The 23,302-nt window shown below is 39.1% G+C and overlaps 1 protein-coding gene across 1 annotated transcript; it reads right to left on the bottom strand.

Annotated features, from left to right (window-relative positions):
* Positions 1-765: 765 nt before the first annotated feature.
* On the bottom strand, positions 766-21,563 carry LOC146330837 (glycine receptor subunit beta-like). The gene is made up of 10 exons (XM_084747695.1): positions 21,436-21,563; positions 20,303-20,409; positions 18,190-18,257; positions 16,975-17,201; positions 15,674-15,756; positions 12,297-12,434; positions 7,688-7,840; positions 6,303-6,451; positions 3,593-3,751; positions 766-2,162 (listed from the first exon to the last, which is right to left on the bottom strand). The coding sequence occupies exons 1-10, from the start codon at positions 21,558-21,560 to the stop codon at positions 1,869-1,871; spliced, it is 1,503 nt and encodes a 500-aa protein (XP_084603821.1). The 5' UTR covers positions 21,561-21,563; the 3' UTR covers positions 766-1,868.
* Positions 21,564-23,302: the final 1,739 nt, after the last annotated feature.

The following is a 23,302-nucleotide window of genomic DNA, read 5'->3' as shown; positions in this document are numbered from 1 at the left end:
GCTGTGTGTGACCAGACTTCGAACTTGGAAGCTGTAAGTTTAACTATGTTTTATGCTGTTTTAGTGTTTGGTGTTTTAGTCTGTTTTCTAGGTTACCCTGGTGACTTTGATGCAGGCGTGTTGTGGTTACATTGGCTGGGGAAATGCTGGACTAATGTTGCAATATTCAGGGTCAGGCAAGAGAAACCGTGGGAACGTTAAGTCTCTTTCGAAGCATCTAAATAACGACTGTGGTAAGCTGGACGCTAATAATGCTAAAAAAACGCTGTTTTTCAGGTTGCTTTTTGTGAACATTAATACTGCAGCATGAGTTGCATTAGCATGGGGCTTTGTTAATGTACAGAAGCTGCACAGTTCATATTCACTGTGTTACATACACTGCATATGTTAACGGCATCCAATAAACAAAATAAACTAACCAAATTAAATTTAAATATTCTCACACCCATTTTCCTTTTTAAACAGAGGAATATAATCTTACGCCTTCTCAATTAAACTTTCTCTTTTTCACTAAACTAACACAAGCTTAATTGGCTCATTAACTCCTTGTAAAACACACTTCATTCAAACTCAACAGAAAAGCATGTAGAACACACCAGAACCATCTCGGTTAGACTGACCACTCCTCCAACAATCACCAGCTTTGGTTTAGTCAAATTAAATCCTTAATTTGCCGCATGAAAAGAGTGCAATGAATCTGACTCTGCAGGCTGTTTTCCTGTCAACAGGCAACATATTTGTGCAATCACACAACCCTTCACATGGGCTCAGGAACACTTTAGAAAACCGTCAGTAAACACAGTTTGTTGCTGCATCTACAAATGCAAGTTTAGACTCTGCCATGCAAAGACAAAGCCATATATCAAAAACATCCAGAAACACTGCAGACTTCTCTGAGGCCTGAGCTCATCTGATATAGAGTAATGGAAAGTGGAAAAGTGTGCTGTAGTTTGATGAATCCATATTTCACATTGTTTTAGGAAATCATGAATGTTGTGTCTAAAGAGAAAAAGCTTCATCCAGATCGTTCCCAGCACAAATTTCAAAAGCTGCTATCTGTGATGGTCTGTGATCATGGTGCAACATATACTGCCATCCAGTCAATGTTTTCTTCAGCACAAGGCCAAGAATTTTATGCTTTTGTTACAACAGTGTGGATCCATGATAAAAGAGTGGCTACTAGACTGACCTGCCTGCACTTTAGACCTGTCCCCCACTGAAAATGTGTGGCGCATTATGAAGCGCAGAATATGACAACAGAGGCTCTGGACTGTTCAGCACCAGAAGTCGTACATCCAGCAGGAATGGGAGAGGGTTTCACTTTCAAAACTTCACAATTAGTGTCCTCAGCCCCCAAAGGCTGACTGAGTGTCAAAAGAAAAGGTGATGTATCCCAGTGGTAAACTGTCCCAGCTACTTTGGAACATGTTGCAGACATCAAATACAGTGTATATTTACAAAAAAAAACAATAAAGTTTATCAGTGTCAACATTAAATATCCTGTCTTTGAAAATTATATGTAAATCATTGCATTCTGCTTTCATTTACGTTTTACACAACATCCCTACTTTTTTTGGTATTGGTTTATAGATGGGTGGATAGCACTACAAGTAAGAAGAAAAATATATCTTTGCAATTTTGGGGGGAACTGTCCCTTTAAAGGGGACAACAGCCCCGAGGTTTTGTGGTTGTGGTGTTTTACAGTTACTCCCAGGGACCACCGCAGTCTCTGCAGCTCTGCAAACTTGGTTCTGAAATGTTGTATATAGTTCAGCATATGAATTTGCTATGATATGCAATATCAATATGGTGACAAATGGCAGGATACAAACCATGTCGTTTTCACCATATTTTTGCTGCTTTCCCTTTCACAAATAGACAGACCAGTAGACAACATTAAAGAAGAGGAAGGAGAAGGGGAAGAGGGCTCTTGCATAGAGGTCAATGCGTTTGGCAGCAGCGGGTATGACGGGTTTGGGTGGTGGGGGTTTCTTGTTGGCTTTATTCTGGGACTTGAGGGCCCCTGTCACTTCAACTGGTTTGCCGTAACAGTCAAAGTTAGACAGTTCAAAGTCCCGAGGCAAAGATCCCACGATGCTGAAGTCATTCGAGCGAAGGTCCGACTTGGAGGTGCAAACTTTCTTACAGCGAGTTTCTACCACCTGGTAAAAGACAAGAGACTGACTGAATAAAGTATTTGACATTGTCTTACAGCTTTCTAGGTTCTAAAGCCACACTGAGAAAGAGGGCAGGGGATCAAGGTACAGATGGGGGAGAGGTACAGAATGGGGAGAGAGAGGTGGTTGCAACAAAGCCAGTGAATCAGAAAAATAAAACGTTTTCGTGATTGCAGCAGTTATGTGTTCAATAAACACTCCCCACACCGCTGCAGCTAAAAGCAGCCTGAATCTACAAACTTATGGGGAGAATGCTGAGGCCATATTTTTCATGAAACACAAATGATTAAAAATCTGCCTGCTTATGTGGTGCCTTCATTATCAACACAAGTCATTCTTTTCTGAACTTAAAACAAGCCCAGAAAAAAAGAAACAGGCTCCACTAAACAGTGTTTCAGTTATAATCTTGCTGAGGAACTAGTCCACACCAGCTACATTGAACATGTAACATACGCCGACCATTTGTGAATCAGTTTTGCTGCAGAATGACTCTTGACCGGCTACACCTGCAATGCACTTATGGCATAGAGTTGTGAGGGTGACAAAATTATAATACACTTATTAATCTAAATAACTCCAAGTTACTTTTTGATCTAGCTTGGTTATCATATGAAGACGTACGTGTGGCAGGTCAGGGGAGGTCACGTCAGCTGCTGACCAAAAAGCTAAAGGATGGTTGATGAGGAAGAAGAGGGAGAGTGGCAGACTTCCCACAGGAGGAAGTTTTGTCATTACTTTGTTTGTCTACCTTGAGAGAGAATATGTGGTGATGGAATCTAACCTGAGGACACGCTCAGAGAGGTCGACTTTGTCTCCACCACAGCTGGTTTCTGGACAGCCAACCACAAAAGCATTCTGGGTGTTAACAGTTCAGTGGATCAGCTGTTAAACTTTGGAGGGCAACAAAGCCACAAACAAGGTGCTAAAGTAATAGAGTATTATAACAAGCAACATAACTTATTACTTTTGATACCAAGTAATGAGTCAAGTAATACTGTTACACTCACTTCCTGTAAACCAATTGTGTAATAGACACTTTTGGTGCACATTTAGTATAAAAAATATAAAAATAACAGTGGCCTATTTTTATTTTTGTGTCTCTGAGGCACATATGCACCATATATACATTCTCACAGCTGGTGTAGCCGGTTTAATTGATTATAGTGGAGGCACAGTGTTGCAGCATCTCTTCTGCAAACAGTCATACATTATAGTTCAATGTAGCCAGCCTGTAACATTTGTAATCCTCACAACTCAAAATCAAACTTCAGATGAATCAAAATAGGCATATTAGGGTTCAGGGTCAGGGTTTACATTAAATCTTCTCAGATAATAATAATCTCATCTTCAAAGATTCAAAGATTGTGATTCGTCTTAGCAATCATGTGAGTAACAGATATGCTGGTCCATTTTACCTGCAGAGTGTTGACATGTATGGGTGTTCCACCAGTCCCATTCACAGTGTTGTTAGTTTTATTTGAAGGCTTCTTTCCTTCTTTCTCTTTCAGAGCTTTTTCCTTTGTGGCCATTTTGGCTTTTTCCTCTTCGATCAGTTTAGGACTGTTCAGTATCACCTACAGACAGAGAGAGGGAACCATACAGAGAGAGAGAAAGAGAAAGAGAGAGAAGGTATGGATTTCACTGACACAATTTATTGCATGTAAATATAATGTGCAGTAATATACACACAATCTCCATTTTAGCTAGTTAATTAAACTAATGCAATTATTTGAGGAGAAGTTTATTCTAACCCTGGCATCAGTGGGAATATATATTTATTGAGAAGGTATTTGGATTTTTTGGTGGTTTTGGAGTTACTGAGTGGATCTGCATCTTGATTCTCAGGTCTCAGGTGATACATGAGAGCAAGCATCCATCACTTTTCTGCTCTGAGAAAGACCACGCCCCCTTTGGGATGAAAAAATGGTGGCCCGGTAGCTTACTTGGTAGAGCGTACCCCACATGCACTGAGGCTGTGAGGGTTCAACTGTCCAGTTGAAGCAGGTGAAATGGGTTTTCTCAGGAGGGTGGCTGGCATCTCCCTTAGGGATAGGGTGAGAAGCTCAGTCGTCCGTGAAGGAGTAGAGCCACTGCACCTTTGTTTAGAAAGGAGCCAGTTGAGGTGGTTCGGGCATCTCGTAAAGATGCCACCTGGTCGCCTCCCTAGGCAGGCATTCCAAGCACATCCAGCTGGGAGGAGGCCACAGAACAGACCGAGGACTACATGGAGGGGATTCTATCTCCAGCCTGGTCTGGAATCGCCTCGGGATTCCCCAGTCAGAGCTGATTGACGTGGCCAGGGAAAGGGAAATCTGGGCTCTCCTGCTGGAACTGTTACTTCCACGACCCCATTTCAAATATGCAGTTGAAGATGGATGGATGAATGGTTGGATATGCTGGGGTGTAGTGCTATTTGTTGATGTACCAGAGTGCTCCTATGTGCATGCATGCGCACACATGCTTAATTTATGCCTCATTTCAAATCATGTAACCACTGCTCCTACGGTTGCAAGTTCACATTCATTAGTCAACTATGTGTATGAATAGTGAATTCTTTCACCATGCTGAAAATGTTATGCAGCTGTCAGTCCACATGAGAAGTCACTCTGTCTCTCTGCTGTGATCATGAGTCAAACAACTGAAGAATAACGCCTCTCACTGCGAAAAACTACGCTCTGTCTCATTGGGGCTGTACACTGTTGTGATGATTTAAAAACAAATTATGTAAACTGTGAATATTCAGTTTCCTCACTGGAAGGTAGCAGTTGTTGTTCAGAATCCTGCCCTGATAATGAACCGTTATAACATGAACAAGCTGTCTGTGTGCTGTGAGACTTCACTTGACTCGACACTTGAAGGCAAAAACACAGCTGCTGGAGGAATTTGTAGCTGCAACAAAATAGCTACAAAATATGTTTGTAAGCTCCTATACAGCTTAGTGACAATTTTATCTGCTGAACAGATGTTCAGAATGACTGTAGCACACCTTTGTCTAATGGATCATGCGTCTTGTACACACAGCCAAAATACTGCGCTCTATATAGTCCCAGTAATCTGTAACTGATTTTTATAATATTAATAACAAATTTTTAGAGTTTGAGTCTGATGTTACTCTAAATTATTCCATACATTTTAATATCGATGACATGACATGCTTACCCCCCAACTCCCCTGTCCAAATGTTACCCATTCTCTTCTTGTCAACCTAGTTGGAGACAATAAAAGTGGCAGAGTGCTGGTGCCACCTGGCTGCATTATCATTATTATTATTATTATTTTTTATATTATACTCGTTGAACTCTCTTCTATATTTACCTTGTAAACAGGGTGCAATCTGTGAAGAAATAACAGAGGTGGTTTTCGAAACATTTTATCCAGGTTATGAAGTCTGTTGGTATGTTCCTTGCATTTATAGAATAATTAGGAACCTTAATAAAACAATCCAGAAATTGTGACTTAAACACTGCATCTGCAGGAATATTTTTAATCTTTTTTTTTTTTTTTTTTTAGAAAAAAGTTAATGAAGTAGTGTGATATTTTCATTTGCATGCCTCGTCTTGTCCTCATGCAGACACATATAGTGATGTGTTAATACATACAACAGAACAAAATTAAATGCTAATCTAACATACTGGAATTAAATCCCTCTTTCTAGAACTTTTTTTTTGCTGGATTCTGTCAGAACAGGATCGGGGAGCTTCCAGACTGGGATCAGCACATATTTAATTGGTCCTTTGTCACAATCAAAATCTTTAAATAAAGTTTGCATAATATTTAATGTTATCTGATGATTGCTGCAATCCCCATATTAAAGTAGGGGGGTATTTCTGCTGTAAAATTGGTGAAATAACTGGCTAAATTCAGAGATTTAGTGCTGTTTTTTTTTAAATTATAAGAGCGCAACACCCTGCTTGTAAATAAAACAATCCAGTATCTATTACCTGAAAAAAAAAAAAAACACAGTTTGAATCAAAGATGATGCTCCTGTGCCACCAGTGTTGCTTTCTCCTTATTCCTAGACTCTTTGACCAGTGAGGGTCTAACCCAGTGAGAGGTGTGGAGATGTAGAGTAATTGTACAGCAGTATGTATTTGCGTGCATGTGTGCTTGTGTTTAACAACTGACCTGCACCACAGCGTATTCCACCAGTGACGAAAATCCAAAAAGTAGGCAAGCAATGAGCCAGATGTCAATGGCCTTCACGTAGGAAACCTTTGGTAGTTCTGACGCCAAGGACATACTCTCACTGGACAGAGAGAGCACTGATAAAATACCTAGAAACACACAGATGTTAACACAACGTTACCATGTCATTTCCAAATGAGCAACATTTTGTTCATTTAAATTTACTTAGACAGAAAGGAAAAGGGTGATTGGTCAGTTTAATGTGATGATGTCACTCACCATGCAACTTACCATCACCTAGATTGTAGGATGGCATGATAAAGGAGGGATGGTTTGATGAATGTGAATGGATGGATTAATGGACTAAAAGCACATTAGGATACCTGATAAAGGCAGAATTGAGAAAATCAGTAATAAATCAAATACTCTTTGCATTCTACTTAAGTCTTATAAATTCAGGAACTTATATCAGTGGTTCCTAACCCTCTTGTCCTTGGAGCCCCCTCCAATTGTATCTAAGAAAAAAGCTGAGCCCCTCCAACCTGCATGCATGCACAGACACCAAAAAAAATTAAATAAAAAAATAAATTATCCCCAAGCTTTATTGTTAAAACTGATAGCAGTTTAAATTGTTTCAATTCTCAGAATTTTTGGTAAATGTCTCTTTTCTGGTACAACATTTTTAAGAGAAGACCAAAAAAAAAAATTCTGCTGCCCCCCGTAGTGAGGCCTGGACCCAAGCTGAAGGGTAAAGAAGATCCCTCATGTGATTAGATTCAGATGTACTAGAAATAACTTCTCTACTGGAGATCTGAAGAACTGGAGCTTCCTCTGTTTAAAGTTACAACAGGGAACTTTCTTATCGTGTTGAACTGGGGTCCCCCCGTGGACAAAAGCAGCAGTATTTGTACCATCATAATGATCAGCTTCTTTGTCTGGGAAAATAGGCTCTTCTGGTCTGCAAGACAGAATTTGTTTAATCTGATTTCATAGAGAATCTGACACGGTGTCAGATATTTAAAAATAAACTATAACACCAATCTTCTCCTGGATGTTCTTGTTTGCTTATGTAGCTCATATAGTAGCATCAGAATTAAACTGAGACTGTTTCATAACAGAAGATAACATAAATAGTTCTAAGAATGTTACCTCTAGCACAGGTCTATCCAGTGGAGATTACAGCAGCCTCCTACAAGCATGTATTTCATGCAAACATCAATGTGAAAGGATAATGATATTAATATTTGGCAAAAAGAAAGAAAGAGTTAATGCATCTACCTGTAAGTGTTGAAGGATGTACCTGATTCCTGTAAATATTTGAATGTTGCATTCTTGAATGTGATTCAATGCAAATAAATACAGTGTACTTGTGGTGGCCTACTCACCCAGTGGAACCCTCGCAGCCGAGGCATCAGGGTTGATCCAGAATGACAACCAGGACAAAACCACAATCAGTAGAGTTGGAGCATAAACACCCATCATATAGAAACCAACCTGCCGTCGCAGTGTAAAAATCACTTCCACACAGGTGTAGTATCCTACAGACAGAGAGGGAGTACATATGGATTACTTTAAAATATTCTGGAACATTTACAGATGATAGAAGTTAACTGGAAAACTCAAACAAACTTAAAAAGACAACCAGAGGTATTTTTAGATTTATTTCCTGACAGCCTGGTTTGTGGATGTAATATATCTCCTGCAATTTATTTCATGACAGTAAGTGAGGTTCCACAAGTTGAGCATTGTACTGTTGCAGACAGGGTCAGCAGAAAAAAGTATTTTAGCCACATAAATATAAACCTACATAAAAAAATGTATGCTATATTTAGCCACACACTGTATCGTGCTGCAGATCAGCACAGTCACAGCAGTTCATTCAAGAAGCAACAAATACAAGAAAATTAAAATGACGCCAACAGTGAAATGCAGTTCACTGTGGAGACTCAAGGAAACCTTTATGAACAAGAGGAGAAGAACAGAAGGACAGGGAGACTGAACAGGCTGAAATAGAGAAAGTGGAAACTTCTGTGAAAACTAGAGGCCAAGAAAGAGCACAAGCTGCAGATGTGTAAACTGTAAGCCCAGTGCCAACAGACCCAGAGGCATGAGTAGTTACACACAACTGAAAGGGACAGGGGCACACAGAAGCTGCATCCAGAATGATATACACACCATCAACCTCTGGGTGGCAGCAGAAAGCAACTGGCTTGAGCTACATCTCACAAATAACACAGCAAAGTGGGATGTGTTGATAGTTGGAGAAGTTAGGTGCATCAGCTGCTAGAATGGAGACGTGAATTTCAGTGAAGTCACTGTAAATCAGGTGTTTTGAGAGGAAACCATCAGAAGAGAAGGTCAGAGTTAAAGAACCTGGACCTGATCAGCCTGATATCATAAACGAACAACAATCAGAGGATGACGATAAAGTCTCTGTGGAGACCATAGTGACAGTGGAACTCAGCTTCACACTGGGACCAGCTGATCTTCAGACAGATGACCCCTGCTGGATAAAGTCTTCACATCCTTTACTTCAGTAAAAACTCTAATACCACACTGTGAAAATACTCCACTACAAGTAAAAGTCCTGCATTCAAAACCTTACTTGTATGTGAGTATTATCAGCTGTTATCATTATGAAAAGTAAAAGTAAAATATTGTGTAGTAAAATGCTCCCTGTCAGTATCTGGTAACTGTACTTGTCAGGTAAATGTAGTGGAATAAAAAAGTTAAGCAGAACTATACATAAGCATAAAATGGTTGTAATTGAAAATTGTACTTAAATAAAATTCATGTACAAAAAGTACATTTGAGCCACAAGATGGCCATTTTCAAATTTAAAATGTAAACCCCTCTCAGTCATTCCTGACTCATTTTTTCATCAACTAATCATTAGCAAGGGTGTTAAATTTGATTAGGGGTTACTTCACTAGCAGTTAGTTCCTCATTAGTTCCTCATTTATTCCTTGGTAACTGCTCAAATTTTGTGTACCTTATTGTACGTGTTTCCTTTATATGTATGCTGACAAATTCAGACAGAATATTCCCATTCCCAGAATTCAAAAACTATTACAAATTGCTCAAATTCAATATGCTGAAAGGCTGGTACTCCCCAGCTGTAATCATTTCTAATTAGTCACACACCAATCACAGCTCATTCTCACAACAAGGCGGTCCATTTAAACATGACCCCCTCCTCATTCATCCCTGCTATTCCAATGCTGCCGCGCGTGTGCACACACACACACACACACACACACACACACACACACACACACACACACACACACACACACACTGCTGCTGCTGCTGCTGCTGCTGCTGCTGGCAAAGCTTTCCCTCCTCTTCCTCTCCAGCCTCCACCTTCTCTAGTTCAGAGTCCTGAAATGGCTCAAAAGATAAATTATATTACCGTACAAGCGTAATATCATTTTCCATTTGTTGCAATAAATTATTAAAGAGTACTCCTGACTAAAATATTACAAAAAATCTATTATATTACAAAAAATGTCTTCTGCGGGTATCTCCAGGTTTACAGCTTTGCCAAGAAGCATTAGTCATCACCATTTCCTCCAGCTAAGAGCGATGTGGATGATATTCTGTGCCTGGATCTCTACAACAAGGGGAACATTTCTATCATCTAAAAAACATCAAAAAACCCTCTTCAGAACTTGCTTGAGGAAATATTGCGACTCAGTCTCCATACACTCATCATCATTTTGCATAAGACACAGTGTTCTACACCATCTATATTATTTGAACAACAAACCAGCTCAGCCCAGTCACTACATGTCATATGTTTCAGCCATGCCAGTCTTTGAACAGATTTTGGCAGGAAATAATAAAGCCTTTTCACATATATTTTGGAGCCAATACAAGTCAGTCGCTATAATGCAATCCAGTCTTTGGGGGTTCTTCCGTCAGGGATTGGAAGCACTGTTCTTCAAACAGACGCTATAGCACATGTCTTGTGGAGACTGATCCTCCTCCACTAGGAGTTAGATAAACTTCCCTCATTCAGGTGTCGGGTGGAGGAGGTGCTGTTAATGTGCTGCCAGAGAAGTTGAGAAACAATAGATGTAATACAGAAAAAAATAGAAGTGGAGTGGGAGCATACTTTGGATTTTGAATAAGAGCTCACAGAATAACCACAGACATAGGTACTGCGATATTTCTATATATTTGTAGTACTACAAATTGGCTGTATGTGACTAAATGCTGTAATAAGTTACTGCTAATGTAAACATGAGTGGACTCTACAACACAATGATGTAGTAATGGAGCTGTCAGGAGCAGCCACAGTAACCTGTTAGATGAAGAGCTGCAGGCAACAAGCTGCAAACCTGCAACTAACTTTTCAGGATCAGTTCAATTTCACTGTTCACAGACTGTTAACATGTACAGCATAAAATCAGATCATGGTTGCTCATATGATGGTGGTAAAAGGTCAATTATTGCCAGCAAGATATATTTTATTACAAATATACATTTCTAATAATAAAATATCAAATAACTGTTAAAGTAGTAATAGATATGTAGCTGAATTTGTCTCAACTAGTTTTCACTTTATTTTGGTAGTCCAGTTGAAAATCTACAGTTTACTAGTTATGTGTGTGAGAATTAGCTTCATGTTTTATATATGTGGTTGAAATTAGGGGATAAAAGCCAGGGCGCCTGTATGCACTGCACAGGCAGTCCACCCATCCATCTGTTTAATAAGTAAATGATAATTGACCCTTCGCTAAGCGCCGCCTCCAAACAGCAACTGTCCAATCATAACTTAGCACCCATAACTAGACCTGTCAAGCTTTCCATTTCTTTACATGTTGAAGGTGTGAAGGAGGCTCTGAGAAGAACGATACTTGGCATTTAAGGAGTCTGGACAGTGGCATCTTGTGCGGTGAATGGATTAAACTGTGTTGCTCTGCTCTGACATAAGCTGCAAACGTTAGCATGTCTGGCTAACACTAGCTTACTAACTGCAGTAACTTTGCCTCCAGACAAACTTATTAGATCTCACTGCATCTGCATTTGTTCTGTCAGGGTTTGAGGAGAAGGATGTGGGCTGATGCAGAATCAAAGTAGGTCAACAATGATACATCTCTCTCTGGCTCACTGTCTCAGGTCTAAGCCGAGTTAGTTTAGCTCTTATCCTGGCTGTCTTCCCGGCTGGTCTGGCTGGGTGACCCATCTCAAGGTCCGCTGCACTAATCAAGTCCCTGCGCTTCCTTTTCCCACATCAGTGAGTGTACTTCTGTCATCTATCATGTCGATATACCTGCTGTATTTCACCATCCAACCAATGTTTGCTGAGATGTAAGCTAGCTTTAGCCTCAGTCTTTTAGCATTAACTTTATATCATGTACATTACATTTACACTTTAACAGTGCAAGTGGAAAGTTTAGCAGGCTTAGCAACAGTAACTAAGCAGGGCGAGGCTTAGTGAAGGGTCAATTGTGTTAGAACAAATATGATTGAAGTCAGCTGAATATTAGTTCATACATTTTGACCAGTTGTTGAATGATAAGATTAACATGTAACTCCACATTAACATTTACTTAAACAGTGTAGGAACACACAAATGTTCAACATCAATGAAACAAAGTAGACACATGGTCAAATATTCATTAAATTCTTGTATATATGATACTGGACATTAGGTGAGTGTTCAACAAGGATTCAGTTTACTATTTGTTTGAATATTTAGGTTGTTGAACATTTGTATAACATATGCTGTGTGTCAAGTTCAAAAAAGTCATTCAGAGACTAAACAGATAGTTTCATGAATGGTGACCTTTACTCTACAGATAATCTGTACAACATCTACAGATAAAGTGAAACAGTTGAATTGCTGAATCTCAACTAATAAATTGTTGAACTGCTACAAATATTCTATAAACTATCTGCAGGTGAATTATCAAGTGTTACAGTCATGCTTAGAATAGTGGCAATGTTACCATTTTAGTTCTAATTATATAATTAATAATTACTAACCTGTTCCTTGGTAGTACTTTGTGCAGTTTCCATATTTTATGTCTTCTTGTTTGATGTCGAACTGAGGGAGAGCAATCTCATCCATCTGAACAGGGTCAGACTGCCACATGAACACAAGATCGCTGGTGGTATAGCCAACTAAAACATAAAAATGAAAATATATTATTTAATATGTATTAAGGAAAGATTCTTTGTGAGTTATCTTATTTATTGTTTGTACTGAATTTGTTTTGTTGTGTCAGCTTTTCCAAGTTATGTTTTTTTTTCCAGTCGCTGTAAACTGGTGACAGCACAGTGGCACAATGACAGAGAGAGAGAGAGAGAAAGAGAGAGAGAGAGAGAGAGAGAGAGAGAGAGAGAGAGAGAGAGAGAAACACACTGCAATGTAAAGCTCCTTATCATATGTGATTATCAAGCAGCCTTATGGGCCATCTGTCAACACTGCTGCAAGAATAATGAAGATTCAAATTTGTCATCAACGCTACATTTCCTCCCAAATCAATAAAAAGACTAATTCCACTTTTTCACTCTGAGGTCCAGTGAGGTGTGTGCACCATCATTTTCAGCACAGAGCAGAGCAGGAATAGGAACAGGAACAGGATCAGGAACAGGAGCAGAAGCATGAACACAGACACATAATACACCGACCATGTTGAACCGTGTTCACCTCTCTTTTGTGTCCTCTGGAAACACTCCTGTTATAGTTTTGTATATTTGTAGTGGTTTGTGCATTTAGTTGTGCTGTGTATATTTGCAGTACATTTGTGTATTTGTCATACATCTTCTAAATGTTATGTATGTGTTGTCAAATTGTTGAGGATGTTTTCTTAATTTGCCTGTTTACATGTGTTTTCTCAAGTTGCAGTGTGTTGAGCTCTCTTGGCCAATGTATGACAAACAAAAAAGATTTTCAGGGCATGCTTTGCATGAAATATGCCACACAACAGTAAAATGTTTTCACAACAGTGTAAGGTACTTCACAGTTTCTCAAATTCGTTATTATTACGGAAAAAAGATCAACTCTTACAAACATTGGGACATCAGTGAAAATTCTGTGTTGCCCTGAGTGAGTTCACAGAAGCTGACTGGCCCTAAATTTGTTTTAAAACAAGAAAATGGTTAGACAACATTTGATTGGTTGTTTTTCCTTGGGTGGGGTGAAGAACAAGCTCAAAAATTCATTTTCTTTTTAAGGCTACTGCAAGGAGTTTTTAACTGAAACAGGCTGATGCCTCTATATGACTTACAGTACATAAGAAAACTAATCCACAAAACTGGGTGGGAGATTGGGTATTTCTGTGTAATTATTCTTAATGTTTGCCACTGGGATGGATTCTTCATGAAATGAGATAAAACAAGCCTGTGTTTACATTTTCCCTGAAATATATATAGTGAGTAGTAGATTAGCCAGTAAAACAAGCAGGAGAAGACTTTTATTTAGATAATTTTATTGCTGACGTTATATTTTGTGGCTAACACCACCACTTTTGTCCACAGGACCCTCCAAAAGCAACACAGTATTAAAGTTCCTTGTCGTAGCTTTAAATGAGAAAAGAATTTTGCTGCCCTGCAACCTTGCCACACTGTTTTATCTTTGATTCAGCTCTGTTTTAAACACATAATCATCTAGACGCTACACTGAGTAGAAATCTCTGCCCACTTATCAATTGGATCTGCAATTTCCTAAGTGCAGATCATAGGCATTAAAGCTGCACTAATCAATACCAATGAGGAATTATTAACCAACTGCAATTACTCTCAGCAGTCTTTCAGACCTTTGTTTTGTTTTTATGACCCAAAACTTAAAGGTACCATGTGAACTTTTTAACCACCAGCAACACTATGGAGCAATGTACAGAATTTATGAGGGTTCCTGCCTTTGCTTTCATTAGTCTGATGGTCATTTCATTAACAACAAACACAGTGACGACGGCAAGCAAACATAGAAGTGAACAATGTTGAATTTAAAATATTATATTTCCTAGGAAAGAACTAAGAGATGTTGGCTCTCTTTTAACCTGACTAGATCACCACGGTAACTGCTGTACTCACAACCTGGTCGTGAGCAGGTTATGATCTCAGTTTCAGATTAAATTGGCTGTAAAAAGTGTCGTTCTTTAATTAATTCTTTCCTTAATGAAGTTCTTCGTGAGCAATATACACTGCCTGGCCAAAGAAGTCACACACTCTATCACAACATTTATTTCTATCCAGAGTTGCATTAATTTTTCACAAATCTTGTATTGATGATGGAAGAGTTGGACCGCTGTGTAAAATCTTCTCCAGCACATCCCAAAGATTCTCAGTGGGGTTCAGGTCTGGACTCTGTGGTGGACAATACATGTGTGAAAATAATGTCTCAGGCTCCCTGAACATCTCTTTCACTATTTGAGCCTGATGAATCCTGACATTGTCATCTTGGAATATGTCCGTGTCATCAGGGAAGAAAAATCTATTGATATAAAAATCTGTTCATTCAGTATATTCATGTTTGACCTGATCTAATTTTTTTGGTCACATAATGTTGTTGAACCTCAACCTGAGCAACTGAAGCAACCCCAGATCATAACACTGCCCTCACAGGCTTGTACAGTAGGCACTAGGTATGATGGGAGCATCACTTCATCTGCCTCTCTTCTTACCCTGATGCCCCCATCACTCTGGAACAGGGTAAATCTGGACTCATCAGACCATGTGACCTTTTACCATTGCTCCAGAATCCAATGTTTTTGCTCCCTAGTAAACTGAAGCATTTTTTTCTGATTACCCTCACTGCTAAGTGGTTTTCTTAAGGCTACACAGCTGTTTAGTCCCATTCCCTTGAGCTGGCAACTGGTGACAAAACAATTACATTTTTAAAAAATCAAGAATCTGAGGCAAATGTGATTCTCCCCTCTTTCACTCATTTGTTCTTTTAATTGTGAAAACACTGTAAACAAGACATCAAGATACAAACTAATCTGACTATTGCTGCTTTATTTGTCACATTCTTTCACCTCTAAAGCCTTTGTTTCCTCTGTCAGGCTGCTGGTAATATGCTGATCTGCTTCCCTTACATTAGCCCTCCTCACACACACTTTGCAGCATTCATGCAGTGTACAAAAAGCCAGGAAAGTGGCAGAATGAAATGAGTGACTTCTCTAACCCCTGCACACTGTTCTGTTTTTCTGATGAATTTACTGTTCATGAAGCCAGATCTCTGAGGTGCAGGTGATTCTCTGGAGGATACCTACCTGTTCTGTTTTTTCCTCATCCTTTTATCCCTAACCTTATAACAGATGATTTTTATGCTTGTCAAATGCTGTTCTGCTGTCTGTAATTATGCAACACCGTGTGCGTGTGCGTGTGTGTGTGTGTGTGTGTGTGTGTATACTCACAGCTCTCCAGCTGCATCTTACACAGCTGTGTGTCCATTGGGAAGAGTGTAAGATCCAAGGGACAAGACAGCGTCACCGACAGCCTTCACACAGAAACACACACACAGTTCATGAGGGGAACACCAAAACAGTCCCATGCTTTTTGAATTTTAAATGTACCATCTCTCAGTTTAGAGCTGCCAAAGCTGTCTGCGCTGTTAAAAAGGAAAGTATTGAGAAAATGCAAAACATCAAGGCAACGTGATGAAATCGATATTTTTCCTTTTCTCAATATTTATCTGCTGTTGTTGAAGTTTAGACAAGAATTCTGCCAACTTGAATCTTCTTAGTCATCTAACTATGATATTCTTTTGAGGCTAACAATGAAATTCGTCCTTCAATGCCATGTATTTCTACCAAAACAGATATTCTTGTTGAATAAACTTACAATTTTAAGTTCAGTGAAATAAAATCTTGTCCACATCCTGAGAGATTAGCATCTACAGGGTTTCCCCCCCAAAAAATAAAGGTGCTGTAAGCTCTGTGAAATTTTACTTAAGTAGTGATGGGAAGAGCAGTTCTTTTATGAAATCACTTTAATCAGTTCACTACAAATATTTGTTCACAGAATCATTCAGCGCTTGACCGGACTTGACTTTTGGAAAAACGTGATGGGTGGGCAGGAACAATTCATCCATGGTGTGTGAACCAGTCAGGGCTCCATTCACTGCGTAGTGCGTTCGATGAACAGTTCACAACATGCACCATTCCTTCGTGCTGACAGTGTCTGAGACAGCAACTGACTGAGAGCTCCACCAAAACGACTGAGAACAGATCATTTCAGGAAGTGATTCAGTTTGGTTCATTCACTTATTAGTGTCGTCCCTTCAAACGAAATGTTCGCCAACGACCCAAGGTATGCTAAGCTAAACGCTAACCACTCCAACATGCTCACAATCACAATGCTAATGTTATGCATCTTAAATGTTCAGCATGTTCACAATCTCAAGTCAAGCTACCATTTGCTAATTTTAGCACTAAACACAAAGTACAGCTGAGGCTGATGGGAATGGGATTCTGAATGAATTGAGGACAATTTGAAATTTTTGACCTGATGATGGCAATTAAAAAAAAAGCTAAGAAAATGTGTTTAACACATTCTATTGCAGTCCATCCACTAGTTTTATTTCATTCTGGACCAAAGTGGTGGACGCACTGACTTCAAAAGCAGCGGCTCTCTTGCTGGCAGTGCTAGCCAGTAGAATGGAAAAGAGTAAGTCATGTGTGCTGGCGAATGAATGAAAAAATGTGTGTGTGTGTACCTCATGCTGATCAAGACATCTCCGTTCCTGAAGATGAAGAGCAGAATGTTGTCCTGTGTAACGTCGTGGAAGTTTGCGTTTTTCTCGTTGGCAAAGAAAAGGTCTGGTTTCCACAAACACTGGAACATGTTGGGGTCAACAGTCAGTGACTCGCTCTTAAAGTCAGTAGGAAGTCGTAGGCGAGGGTCATTCCATCTCTGACGAAGAAATATGTTCACTCTGTAGTCCTGTAGGGACAGACATTGTCACCATGACGACTGCTGTTCCTCTGATTCTCTTGCTGCCGCTCCTACCACTACTACTAGCCACTGCTCGTTCTAGCACCGGGGCCGTTACCTCAGTCCCTCCAGGAATACACAGGCCTTTTTTGGGATTGTTGCAGCCTGAAGTGCCTGATTTCACAGCAGCTTTTCTAAAAAAAATTACAATGCATGTTGCAATGCTTTTTGGCAGAAAAATTGCAAAAGATTTTCTGTATAATTCATTAAGAATGAAAGGCAACTTGTTCCAGGGAGAACAAAACCACATTCTGTTATGAGCCTTCTAACTAACCTTTAATGAAAAAGGTTTAAAATGACAAAAATTTAAATTATTATAATTCTTTATTTGTAAATGAAGTAGGTAGTTCACAAGGAAGTAAAATCTTTTTGGAGCTTAAACTCAAGAACAGCACAAAATTATAAAATAAAAGAGCACTGATAAATGTCAATAACAAGAACAAATCTGTTCTTTCCAGAACCTATGACAAAATTAAAAAATATATAAATGCAAAAAAGAAAAATAATTAAAAAAATAGTGAATAATATAACAAAACATGTTCAGTGAGACATACATATAACGTTTGACGTTTGCAGGGGAACTGCTGTGATTTGTCGAACTTGTGGGAAGCTACAATGATTGGTCCAGTTTGTGGAAAAGTAGCAGAAATCGCAAGGTCATGCAGAATTCACAGGGATTGGTTGAATTTGCGTTAACTGTTGCAATCGCAACATCACAACAACCTGGAAGGACTGACTACTACACTGCTAATATTATTAATATTAGTATTATCATGTATTACCATACTTTGACCTGTGTGAATGACTCAGGTAACATAAATTAGGGAAACATGATTTCACATATTTAGTTGTATCTAGCTGTAGCTGTGCTATTCAGAGAGAAATTCAAAATGTGAAACTACAGCAAACAATAAAATGTAGTGTGTGTTTGTGTCACCATAGTGGTCTCCTGGATGGATCCAAAGCTGTTGATGAAGATGTTCACCCTGGACTCAACTGGGATGCCTGAAACACACATAAAACAAATTTAAAGCAATATGACACTTATTCTATTCCGTATAAAACAGGGACATGTTTTATAATCACATGCTGAAGAAATGCTGTATATTTTGGTAAAAACATCTTTTCTATGAGGAAATCCTACATAAATGTAATGAAAGTACATGCAGCAGGAGCACTTGAAAGTGTCACACATTTTCACTGTGGTTCTGTATTCTATTGTCACTCACTCCCTTTCTTTTGAAATAATGTAAAGACAATCCAATTCTGATTGTTTTCACCTAATAAAATCAAAGTGCCACTTTTTAAAGGTAGTTAGTTTTTGTTGTGGATGACAGAGAAGAGCGACTGGGACAGGACAGTCAACAAACACCAGAAACAGACAGCCATCGTGGAAAAGTCTTGATTTAGTAGGAGTGATGTCTGCTCTGCCATAGCAGGCATGCATAATGCACACGGTGGAAAATAATTTACACTTCATGGACAATAAGTAAGTAAGCGGTTCAGTCAATCAATCAATCCAGTCACAGTTGATGGACACGAACAGAGTGACAACTGCAGTAGAAGTAAATAGGTCTATTGTGGTGTGTGTGTGTGTGTGTGTGTCTGTGTGTGTCTGTGTGTGTGTGTGTGTGTGTGTGTGTGTGTGGGGGGGGGGGGGGGTTGAAAGACATCTGGTTGTAGCTTGAAGCTTCAAAGAGCAAATCAACCACACACACTCCTCATGTTCTGTCTGTTCTTGTCCTGTTTCCTCTCCTGCCTTGCATCTTCTCTTCATCTCTCTCTTCGTCTCGTCACTGCTTCTTTTTATTTTTCTCACCTAAAACATCATCTACTGTTGAATAATTAATTTTCTGATGTTCAATCAACAGGCAGAATCATAAACAGAGTCTCATAGTGTCCTGTTCTAATCAAAAGTCAACTCCTGTATGAGGCTTTGCAGTCAGCTGAACTAGAAGTGTGTGACTATAAAACAGCCAAAAAATACATATAAATATTAGCTCTCACCCTGGCTTAAACATATTGCATTTAAAATATCAATTTCCCTACTACAAGTGGACATTTTAGCAAGTATAAACAAATGATTCACCTTAAGTCAATTTGTGATACAAAGTCATGTGAACATACACACATCAGCCATCTCTGCTTTCTGGAAAACTCCATCTTTGCCCAGTAGAACTTTCACAATAATGCCCTTCTGCTATTCAGTCTGTCTTATCTTATTGTTCTTCATCAGAACAACATCTCCCCCTTTAAGGCTTGGCTGGTTGTGGAATCATTTGTGGTGGATTTGAAGCAATTTCAAGTACTTTTTGCACCACCAAATCCAAAAGATGTCAGCTAACACCTAAATCTCCAGGAGGCACTTGAGGAGCACTATTCTTCTGGGTGAGAAGAGCAGACGGGGTCGAGATAAGAGTTACTTATGGGTGGCAGGAGACAGGTGCGATAGGTTACGTTGTAGTTGTTGCACTGAGGATTGCTGAAACCTCTGCCATCAGAGTTATGAGGGCCTCTTGGGTCAACTTGAGATTTCCGGCTTGCAGGAGCACAGAATATTGTCATCTCTGATTATACAGGTAGTCCTCAACATTAGCCTTTCTGGGTTGTGATGTTCAAACTTCAGCTCTTTGGATGCACCAACAAAATTTGTTCCACACTCCAATCTCAGTTGTTTTGCAGGTCCTCTGGTGACAAAGCATCTGCAGAGGGCATTGAAGACACTGCAGAAATTTTCAGTTCTCACTATGGCTCAGTTCTCAATGAGGGCTGGCAAGTTACAGAGGAGTCCATGTCTCACTATAATCTTGTCCACCTTTCCTGCGTTGTGTGGATACGTCACAGCGGCCTGAATGGTTATTTTCTTTCAGGCTATGTCAGATTTTGCAAATCAGAGCAGAAGGGCTACGCACTAGCACTGCAGGGAGATCTGACTTTTTCCACAGAATATCTGACTGAAGGATATAATGAGTACACAAATGTACTACTTGGTCCTGTTTGACATCTAAAAACTTTTTTGCCATCACTCATCTGTATAACTGTAGCCATACCTTGAAAGTTAGGCCTTATTCTTGGGTCATAACTGACCATCAGACGGTTCAGGATGTTGGAGGTGGAGTTAGCTGGAACCTGGGCCAAATCTTCTGGGGACAACTGGCTGTTAAAATATGATGTTGAAAGAAATTAAAAATCTAAAACATGCATTTTTTTCTTCCAAAAAACATTGGAAATGTGATAGATTAAAGGTCAAGTGAATTTAACAAAATGTTTTCATAAACTGCCTAGAAACATAACAAAGTACTAATTATTTTTTGCTCTGACAGGACAAATAGAAAAGAAAATCTGACAACCAGAGAGAGGACAGAATCAAAACATTATTTCCCACAGTGCCTTGCAAAAAGATATGATGTCAAGACATCATTAAGACTGTGGTGTCAAACAAACAAGAGAATTTGCATTTCTGACTGTTAAAAACACACCAAACACATCTTTGGTGAGCCTGTGGCACATTTTAGGTGCTCTTAATGTTTTTAGATACAATATTAGTGGGATATTTTGAAATTATGAGGACATTTTTTATAATTCATATTTCAAACATGAACAAGTTAAGCCAACAGCAGTTACAATGTAAATTAACCATATAAAAAATAAGTAAGTGGATAAAGAAAATATAACTGTGAAAGAAAGGAAATAAAAATATTCAATTACTTTAACACAAATACATATAAAGTAAAACTAAATAACAAGAATAGATGGATAGTAGTAAATTTCCTTGTAATTCCTTTTCTAACAGCTACACTTGGGATTCCAAACAAGTATTTTGTTTCAAGGTTTAAAGATGTTAAATGCAAGAGTCCAAAAAGGATTTTGTCCCAAATAAAAGTATTTTTTCTGTTCCAAACATAATCACTAATTCTGTGAGAATTTTCGGTCAAAAAGTGCATATGTTTGGACAAGCCCCAAACAAGTGGTAGTGATTTGCTTCATGGGAGCCACAGTTCCTCCAGCAGCTGGAAGAGCCTGAGAGAGGAGACTTCTGAAATATCTACTGAGACTCCTCCAGCCAAACGTCCCCCGTGAGGTTGAATATTCTGACCAGTTTTCTTTGTTCTTGCTCTCAGTATTGGTGGTGTAATGAACATTAATGTGATGATAATGATGATCATAAGAGTGGCATACTTACGATGGACAGACGACTTGCTTGCCTTTCTTTCCCTTTCCCTTGGATTTTCCTTCTTTGGCTGTGGCTGTTTGCCAACAAGACAGCAGCAACAACAGCAAGATCACCGGCCTTAATCCAACAGCCATGGTGCCTAAAACAGAGTTACCTCATTGTTACACTGCCTGGCCAAAAAAACAGTCACCAGCTGCATTTCACTGAGCAATATTAAGGATAATTACTGCAGTGATTAATATGTTTCAGCTGGTAACAAGTTATTGAACTCTAACTGATGCAGTGAGGAGCTTCTCATTTCCAGAACCATGTCAGAAGACATATCCTGTGGTCGAGGAAAAGATGTCACTCTGTTCCAGAAGGATCAAATTATTGACCTGCATCAAACAAAGAAAACAACTAAGGACAGTGATGAAATTACTAAAACTGAGTTAAGAACTGTCCAACACATTATTAAAAGCTGGAAGGATAGTGGAGAACCATCATCTTCCAGGAAGAAATGTGGTCAGAAAAAAATCTTAAAGGATTGTGATCAGAGATCAGGTAAACATTCAAATCAGATCATTAAAAATCAACAGTAGAACTCAGGTCTATGTTTAATAGCGAAAGTAAGAGCATTTCCACACACACAATATGAAGACAGCTCAAGGGATTGGGACTAAACAGCTGTGTAGCCTTAAGAAAACCTCTTATCAGTGAGGATAATCAGAAAAAAAAGGCTTCAGTTTACTAGGGTAAGAAGAGAGGTGGATGAAGTGATGCTCCCATCATACCTAGTGCCTACTGTACAAGCCTGTGAGGGCAGTGTTATGATCTGGAGTTGCTTCAGTTGCTCAGGTTGAGGTCCAACAACGTTATGTGACCAAAAAATGAGGTCAGGTCAAACATGAATACACTGAATGAACAGGTTTTTACATCAATGGAGTTTTTCTTCCCTGATGACACGGACATATTCCAAGATGACAATGCCAGGATTCATCAGGCTCAAATAGTGAAAGAGTGGTTCAGGGAGCGTGAGACATCATTTTCACACACATTTCCACCCCTTCCACAAGCCTTTCAGAAGCCATCCGATGTCCTGCCAGTTTACAGCTAATTTCCAGTTCGGCCACCCCCCACCCTCCTGCGGGTGTGCCTAGATTCCACTGTAACACGCCTATTCAGTCAATTACAGGGTGTCACCACAAGTCGACGTTTCCCTCACTGACATAAATAAACCAACGCAGTGAAGGACAATGAAACACTTTACATAGTAGTATTTCAGTTCTATGCTACATCTTTTTTCTACTCCACTTTATTAAACTTTTATTGCACTTATTAATCACAGTACTTAGTGAAAGTGTTGATTAATTCAGTTCATGTTTGTTGTGGGTCTTCATTCAAAGTGTCACACACTGTCAGAGGGGTAGGGGTCATTTTGAAGGAGACAGACACAGATGCCGCAGACACAGATTTCATCATGTGCTGTTGAAAAGTATACACTTTCATATTACACAAAATGCAAATTAACTAGTTTTCTGTTCTGAATTATTAATAACTTTTTTCCAGATACAAAGGGCCTAATGTTTTAAGAAGAAATAAGGTAACATTTTACTATGATGTTAACTTACTGTAGCTTATTCTTGGGGTTAGGGTTAACATGTTAAACATGTTGGTAAGATGAGGTTTAAAGGGAAAGTTCATCCAAAAACAGTGACCAGTTTTCAAATGGAAAAAACCCCAAGAAAATAAAAACATTAAATGCCTCCATACTGCTCATCTGGTGTAATCCCAATCTCCCAAATAATGGAAGTGAATGGTGACCAGATTTCAAACATAAAAAACAACTGGAAAAAAACAAAAAACAAACAAACAAACAAACAAAAAACCCCCCCCA

This window comes from Lutjanus erythropterus, chromosome 3 (genome assembly GCF_056507025.1).
Source record: "Lutjanus erythropterus isolate fLutEry1 chromosome 3, fLutEry1.hap2, whole genome shotgun sequence".
NCBI lineage: Eukaryota > Metazoa > Chordata > Actinopteri > Lutjaniformes > Lutjanidae > Lutjanus > Lutjanus erythropterus.
Note: the sequence above shows the minus strand (reverse complement) of the source record. Positions and strands in the feature narration are given on the sequence as shown.

Bases quoted from the DNA above. Each gene is read 5' to 3' on its own strand.
- LOC146330837 (XM_084747695.1), bottom strand. From the start codon at position 21,560: ATGGCTGTTGGATTAAGGCCGGTGATCTTGCTGTTGTTGCTGCTGTCT. The intron at 12,435-15,673 runs GTGAGTATACAC...TTTATGTTTTAG, and splicing joins TAAGATGCAGCTGGAGAGCT to TTGGCTATACCACCAGCGAT. The intron at 2,163-3,592 runs GTAAAATGGACC...GTCTTTTACCAG, and splicing joins TACATGTCAACACTCTGCAG to GTGGTAGAAACTCGCTGTAA.